Source organism: Geospiza fortis, unplaced genomic scaffold, assembly GCF_000277835.1.
Source record: "Geospiza fortis unplaced genomic scaffold, GeoFor_1.0 scaffold99, whole genome shotgun sequence".
Classification (NCBI taxonomy): domain Eukaryota; kingdom Metazoa; phylum Chordata; class Aves; order Passeriformes; family Thraupidae; genus Geospiza; species Geospiza fortis.
In genome coordinates, this window is record NW_005054521.1 from 662,764 (window position 1) to 670,336 (window position 7,573).

General features: G+C 43.5%; 1 protein-coding gene across 1 annotated transcript in view; it reads left to right on the forward strand.

The window, feature by feature from the left end:
* Positions 1–7,187, forward strand: part of MRPS5 (mitochondrial ribosomal protein S5) — a gene marked incomplete at its 5' end in the record, with an annotated part of 26,975 nt that extends 19,788 nt beyond the window's left edge. The window contains 6 exons of the mRNA XM_031063681.1: positions 1,569–1,659; positions 2,342–2,388; positions 3,042–3,099; positions 3,904–3,966; positions 5,082–5,218; positions 6,627–7,187. Of these exons, the coding sequence (XP_030919541.1) occupies positions 1,569–1,659; positions 2,342–2,388; positions 3,042–3,099; positions 3,904–3,966; positions 5,082–5,218; positions 6,627–6,851 (621 nt within the window). The remainder of the gene's footprint in view (positions 1–1,568; positions 1,660–2,341; positions 2,389–3,041; positions 3,100–3,903; positions 3,967–5,081; positions 5,219–6,626) is intronic.
* Between the last annotated feature and the right edge of the window lie 386 nt (positions 7,188–7,573).

Consider the following 7,573-nt stretch of genomic DNA (forward strand, 5'->3'; position numbering starts at 1 on the left):
TATATAATTCATGTATTACAGCATATAAATTGTATGTCTGTATTTAAATAAACATTCAGTTCAATGTATAAACAAAACCAAGGGAGCTAGAACAGAGGGACAAAGGATCTCAGATTGTTGTCCCAAAATTGGGTTCTCTCATCCAGTGTGCAAGAAGTCAGTGCACACACAATGGAGCTATTTGATTTATTTATAGTTCTGCTCCAACAGGGGTGCTGTGGGTAAAGCTAGCACACTGAAAGCCAAAAATACAAACATATTTCTACAGATTATTTACAGTTCTGCATCATGAATCTACATCACTGCTTGGCTAAGCTGCTCCTTGCTTAGCTGTCTCTCACCTGGATTAAGGGTAGAGCACATTCTGAATTCCTGGTTGGTGTTAGGGGTCCCCACTCACAGGCAGGTAGCCTCAGCTTCAGAGCTGTGGTTTGCACATCCAAACGAGCCAGGTTCACCAAAGGACAAACTCTGAAGTATTTCTAAACCCCAGCAGACCAAAGCTGGTTTGGGCTGACATGTAACCAGTCTCTTCCCCTTATCTCATCATTTTAGTGACCTTTTGCACATTCTGCATTCTCTAGGTCAGGTTGTCCTCCCTTTTCCCAGAACGTGCCCTCCCTCCCACCTGTACATCCATCTCTTGTGCACTTTGGGATGTATTGAACCATTGAAGGTGGGGGCTGTAAAGTAGTGACTTGCAGATGGAATCATGGAATATTCTGACTTGGAAGGGACCCATCAGGATCACTGAGTCCAGCTCCTGGCCCTGCACAGAACAGCCCAAGGGTCACACCAAGTGCCCCAGATTGTTGTGCAAACACAGCCTGAACTCTGTCAGGCTTGGTGCTGTGAGCACTGCCCTGGGGAGCCTGTTCCAGTGCCCAAGCACCCTCTGGGTGAAAAACCTTTTCTTGATATCCAACCTAATCCTCCCCTGACACAGCTTCAGGCTATTCCCTTCTTCTTCCCCTCTCTTAAATGGAATCTCCTTTTCAGCAGCTGTCATCTCTGTAATGAGACTGCCTTCTGCAGCATGCAAGTAGATTTCAATCCTAAATTTTAATTCATGTAAAGCAACAACAGACCTTGAGCAATTCCTGAGAGTGCTTCTAAATTAGATTAAAATATGAGGGGGGGCACTTCAATATTGGTGTCACTTTTTCAATATTAGCATTACTTTCCATTTCTTTCCCATGTTTTTTCATCATGCTTGAAATCACACATAAAGCTGGCAGCATTAGAGCATTATCTGTTGTGCAGCTGAACACAACAGAGGGGTTATTTTCATGAAAGGTAATTTTCGTGAGGTAACTTTTTCTCTGAGTGTGGATTTTTAATAATCTTTATGTATTTAATGCCTTGAAGCCAGTGTCCCACTGCAGATGCTAACCACAGACAAAGACATGATAGATATTTGAAGTGTACAATACAGACCTCCAGTACCTTTTTTTTGGCAAACTTGACTCTCTTTAAAAAAAAATTTAAAAAAAGAAAAACTAACAAAACCCAACCCATTTGGACCATGTGCAATAAAAGGAAACTTTGTGTTGGTTTTTTTCCTTCAGGTGAGAAATGTGTTTTGTATGAAGGCAAAGGAAGGCAGAAAAAAATCAATCCGTGCCTTAGTGGCTGTTGGGAATGGTAAAGGGGCTGCAGGTATGTGTTGTATGTATGTATGTATGTATTTATTGACTTATGAACAAGGTAACATCTGATGATGGAATGTTTTGTGGCAGCTTTAATAAGACAGCTGTGTTCATGGTCAGCCAGAGTTTTGCTGAACTTTGCTTCTGTGAAAGATCCAAGGCCTCATGTGTTCCTCCAGCTGAATTTTGCTTGCACTTGGGAATAGAGGAAAATTTGTAGAGAGGAAGGTGTGGTTCTCTTGCAGAAAGATGTGTTACTCTGAAAAAACTCTTCCTGCCTCTTCTTTGGAAAGCTTCTTCGTGGAATGTGTTATCACTGTAATCCTGATGTCCTAAATGATGGAACTGAAGTTGTCCCAGGCTTTTTCCTTTCACTCCCTTCTTTATTTTTAAACAGAGTGGACTTTTTATTTTGTCTGGAGCAGTCATCACTACTCAATTGTCTGAAACAAAGTTTGGTCAAACACACAAAAACAGCTTAAGCCTTGGTTTTTTTCCCTTTGACAACAAGCAGTTGGCATCCACATGTTAGGTGTTCATAACTCCTAAACTCTTTGTGATTTTCTCTGAACCACTTTTTGAGTATGGTGCTAAACGCGGCTGTGAAGTTTTTTGGTTTTTCCAGTTTTCTTTCTGAAGATCATCTGCATCATCTGTTTCTCAGCAATAAAATGCCTCTTTCTGTCTTGCAGGTTTTGCCATAGGGAAGGCAGGTGACAGGACAAATGCTTTAAGGAAAGTATGTTGATTGAATTTTTTTTACTTGATGACGATTACAAATAAGTCATACCTACACTTATGGGTTTTTTCCCTAATAATCAGCATAATTTGTAGTCTCTGCAAAGAAGTAAATCCATGTGTTTGCTTTGTCTGTCTTGATACAGATAATCATAGAATGGTTTAGGATAATCATAGAATGGTTTAGGTTAGAAAAACCCTTTAAGATCACCCAGTCCAGCTGTTGATCTAACACTGCCAAGTCCACCTGCACATCTTCCAAACACCTCCAGGGATGGTGACTGAGCCACTCCACTGGCAGCCTGGTCCAGTGCTTGGTAACCCTTGCAGGGGAGAAATTTTTGCCACCTAAACCTCCACTGGCACAGCTTGAGGCAATTTCCTCTCATCCCATCCCTTGCTACTTGGGAAAAGAGACCAACCCCCACCTCACTTGGGTCTCCTTTCAGGTGTCTGTAGGGAGCAGTAAGGTCTCCCCTGAGCCTCCTCCAGACCAATCATCTTCATTTCCACAGAGTTTAGATGTGGCAAATCTGTTTTCCTAAGTTGTTTTTCTCTTTCTTTTTTTATATCTAATTAACTGAATAATGGTAAATTGCAAATGCTAAGCAGAAGAATTCAAGGGGAAAAATGTTTTCTGCTTTTGTTCCCTAGGCAAAGAATAAAGCAATAAGCTCCTTACACTTTATAGAGCTGTATCAGAACCACACAAGTAAGTATTATTCTTTCAATGTAAGCACTGAATTTGCCAGCAAGAACTGGTTGCAACTACTTGGAAAGCATAAAAAATGTTAAATCAAGTTTTTCTGGTCTGATGCATTGTATTATAATTCTTGATAACGTGGTCTAGTTGAAGGTTTCCCTGCTCATTTTGGAGGGGTTGAACCAGCTGACCTTTAAAAGGTTCTTCCCAACCCAAACAATTCCATGGTTCTGTGCTTAGAATTTGGATACCTCATGCATACTATTTCAGGCTCTTAATAGCAAGATTAGATCTTTTCTGGCACAGTTTGAGTTAAGGGAGTCAGGTACTGTCAGGGCATTTTTCTTTACAGTGAATTCCTGTGCTTTTACCCTTACTGTGTCAGAGGAGATGATTCCCTGTGACTCAGTCCATGTGTGCTGACCCAGCAGGCAGGGACAGCCTGGGCTGTTTCCTGGTAGTTTTTTATTAGTATTCTGTATGGAAAATCCAAGTATGCTGATGTGTCTGGGGAAACCTTAGGTTAAAAACTAGATTATTTAAAAAATATGAGTCAAACTGTGTCATGTGAGCTCAGTTCAAAACTAAGTGAGGCTCACTGGAGGCACAGCTGCCTATTTTTCAATAGTAACAGTGTTCACAGGTATCTCAGCATTCATAATCTATTCCAGAAATTTACCTAGACTAATCATCCTCTTTAAAGAAATCAGGGGAGAGTAAAACCAACTTCACAGTTCAGAAAAATAAAGGCACTAACCAAAGCTTTTCTAGAAGGAAGAATTTATCTGTAATGCCTTTTTTCTTCCCCTCCAGTTTACCACGACATTTCTGTGAAATTTAAAAGGACAAAAATCCGCATGAAGAAACAAAACAAAGGTAATTAAAGAAGTTTCAATTTTGAATTCTTCATAATTACTGGTTTTTATTTCATGAACTTAAACTTATGTAGTGTCTAGTCTGCCATGTTTTCAATGTTGAAAATCATCAGTCAGGTTTTTCTTTAGAAATACCTACTGCTGCTGACGTGGCATTGCTCTTGCAAACTGGGATTTGTCCCTTTGACACTGCTGGGAGCTCTCTCCCTCTTCCTAAGTGTAATTCCTTCAGTCCTAAATTACCTGGGTGTGGAGCCTGGTCCTGCTCCAGCCACTGGTGGGTTTGTATAGAGCTGTAAGTTCTCACACCCCTCCCACGCCAGGTCTCCTTTCCTTTACAGCCTTGGTGGTTGTGAAGTCAGTTTGATCTTCCTGGAAGTGGCACCTGAAGTTTCATGAGAGCTCATCAGTTAGGGGGGTGTTTTTTTCTTTTCCTTGTCTCTTTGGGTTTCTTTCAGATCTGTGTCTCTGTATATTTTGTTTCTGGTTTCCTCTTTCTCCCTCAATTTCCTAATTGGCAAGGTCTCCAGATAACCTCACTAGAATAAACATTCCAGCCCTTTTTTGCAGCTTTCCAGCCATTTGGTCCCCAGGATGTATTTCTTTTTTGTGTCCTTTACTCAGCAGCAGCAAGACTGTCCTGCAGTTTTTAAAGATCACTTGGGCTAAGCCATGTGAAACAAACCTCTCTGGAGCAAAAGTAGACTCTTCAAAAAATATCCCCTCCATTAAAACCTGGCAAGTGTAAGAAACCATTTGCAATTGATGCCAGTGTAGTACAGTTATGCATTGGAGCTGATAAGATCTCCATCTCTGTGATGGAGAGGGATGCATGTCCCACACAAACTTCTGTTGTGTTTGTGGATTTTGAAATATGTTTGTCTCTCCTTCACTCTGTGCCACTAAAATTATGACAAAGTATAACTGATTCCAATTGCTGGGCCAGGAAAAGGGAAGTGATGCCTCTGCACAGCCCCTGGAGCCATTTTCAACATCTAATGTGTTCTACCATGCTGGGTAGCAAAAACAACAAAGAAGAGATCTCAGTGCTCTCTTCTGAGTAAATTGTGTGCTTACAAACAATCACACAATGCTCATTTATGTTTTTTCCCCCAGGGTACGGCCTGCACTGCCACCGAGCCATTATCACCCTCTGCAGGCTAATTGGCATTAAGGACATGTATGCCAAGGTCACTGGATCCAAAAACTTGATTAACATCACCAGAGCTCTCTTTAGAGGCTTGAGCCTACAGGTGGGTGCATTCCCAGTGCCCATTAGGTATGGGGACAGGAGGGGATGGGTGTTGTAACAGTTTATGGACAAACAGTTTATATTCCAGGCTTAAAATGAAGTAATCTTACAAAGAGCAAACAAAATCAGCAAAGGGGGTCATTCCTCAGCAGTTTTATGGAGCTGTCCAGTCAGGAAGAGCTGTGTGTAACTCTGCCTGTTCGACAGCCAGGTGTCTGCAGGGGACATCTGAATTCCTGGGCTTTCATTTGGTGGGGTTTTGGTGTCTACTGAAAAATCCTGGGCAGAGGGAATTGTGGGCCAGGTTTGGTTGCTGCTGCTTGTTTGTGCTCCAAGTTCTCATTGAGCAAGGACTGAAGCCCCAGCTGCTTCTATTGCTGCTGTAATTGAGAACTCTGAATTCAGCCAGGGAGGTGGTGGTGTTCCCTCCACCTCTGAGTGCTCACAGTGGAGATGTCTCTGTCTGAGCCAGCTGCCTGGAATTAATGGAGAAGCTCCAAGATGCAGCATTATATCCTACTTCCTTTGAACAGCAGCCTCAGGATGAGTCAGCCCTCTGGAAATTCCTGGTTATCTCCCTTGTTTGCAGTTTTGGTGGCTGCCAAGATTTAGCTGCTTCCATTCCCAATACAGCCCTGCAGAGGTGTAGCTGTCAAATCTGTCACCCTGTCCTGGCCAATGTCATCAGTTCAGCCTCAGGAGGTGAGGGGATTGTGATCCTCTTTGCCTGCTGGGAGTCACAGATCTCCCAGCTTACCAATGCCTCAGGGCAGTCACACTTGGAGAAGTCTGGCATTGTGTTTTTAATTATTGACTCCGAGAATCTTCCACAGAACAAACAGAAGGAAGGCTTGCTGTATAAATTATTGCTTTTGGAGTTATGCACTTGATATGTTTTCTTCACTGCCCTGAGAAGGAAAACTTTCCAGTTGCCTGTAAACATTTACTCTGTAAAATTTGGGTGTGATCAAAACACCTTGTAGGCAAGGGACAGGTGTAATTGAAAATAATGTTACATTCATGTCTTTATGAATGTATTTTTATGTTAGTTAATGCCACCTGTCTAGGCAGTAACAGGCACTTTTCTGTTACCAAAGCAAAATTTACATCCACATAAAGAGATAAAGATGTTCCTGCCAACAGGCACGTTTATGAGCAGGGTATGTCTTTCCAGAAGCAAGTTCCTCTGGGATGACACTGTAGGGCTGATCAGTGTACCTGAGGTCTGGCTATCTGAATTGTTGCCCACTAAGATAAGCTTGACAAGTCATTTCATTTCCACAGTGCTTAAACTGTTTATTAGGAAATGACTTTTTGGGGCCTTTCTCCCCTGCCCCACACCCTGTGTAGGTTTTGGCCTGAAGTAAAGCCTCACAGCTTTGGTTGTCCTTTCCCTGTCCTGCTGCCAGGAGACTCACCAGCAGCTGGCAGACCAGAAGAGCCTCTACGTGGTGGAGTTCCGGGAGGAGCAGGGCCCCCTGCCCATCGTGGTGGCCCTGCCCCAGGGGCCTGTCCGTGAGGAGCCCGAGCCTGAGGACGAGGTTCCCAACACAAAGCTGGAGTGGAGGGAGGTGAAGGAAGCCCAGGGAATGCTGAAATCCCCCTGGGCCGGTGTCAGACGGGCGGCGTGCTGACAGCTTCGGTCCTGCCCTGTCTCCAGCTCAGAGCAGCTGGGAAAGCCTGGCTCAAGGGTGTCTGGGTTTGAGTTCCAGGGAGGGCAGCAGGAGCTCTCTCATGCCATCCACGTCACTGCTGCCATCTAGGAGCACTGCTTGCTTTCCCACAATTCCCCTGAGCCTGTCCAGGTGGGAATGTTCAGATGGAAGCAGTCAGAGAACAAGTCCTGGGCTTCAAGCATGCATTTACTCCACTCCAGAGGGTGGTTTGTCCATGTTTCTTTCACAAGCTCTTGGGAAATTGTTGAAAATACAAGATTGTGAAAGCAATAAAGACTCATCAGAGTGGGTTTAGTTTGGGTTTGTTTGGGTCTTTTTGTTGCTGTTGTTGCTACATGCTGGTGTCTGGGTGATGCTGCAGCAGCAGCAGCAGTGGGGGCTCATGTGCAGCCTGTGTCCCACTGCCCAGGCTCAGGAGCTCTGTGCCTCCCAGTCTGTGAGTGCCTGTCATGGCATTTCCCTAAATGCCAAAAGATGCTTGGGCCACCTCTTTTGTTTTAGTATGGGAGAAAATACCTTAGAAATCCTTCAAGACCAGCCTGGGAATTTACATTTGGAGTTCTGATGTTAAAGACATTTAGGAGCAATGTTTTACACTGATTTCAGTGCAGGTTTCTAAAGACAGCAGTTGTGTATATACAGACAGGCAGGGTGAATTTAGTTGAGTTTAATCTCACTCT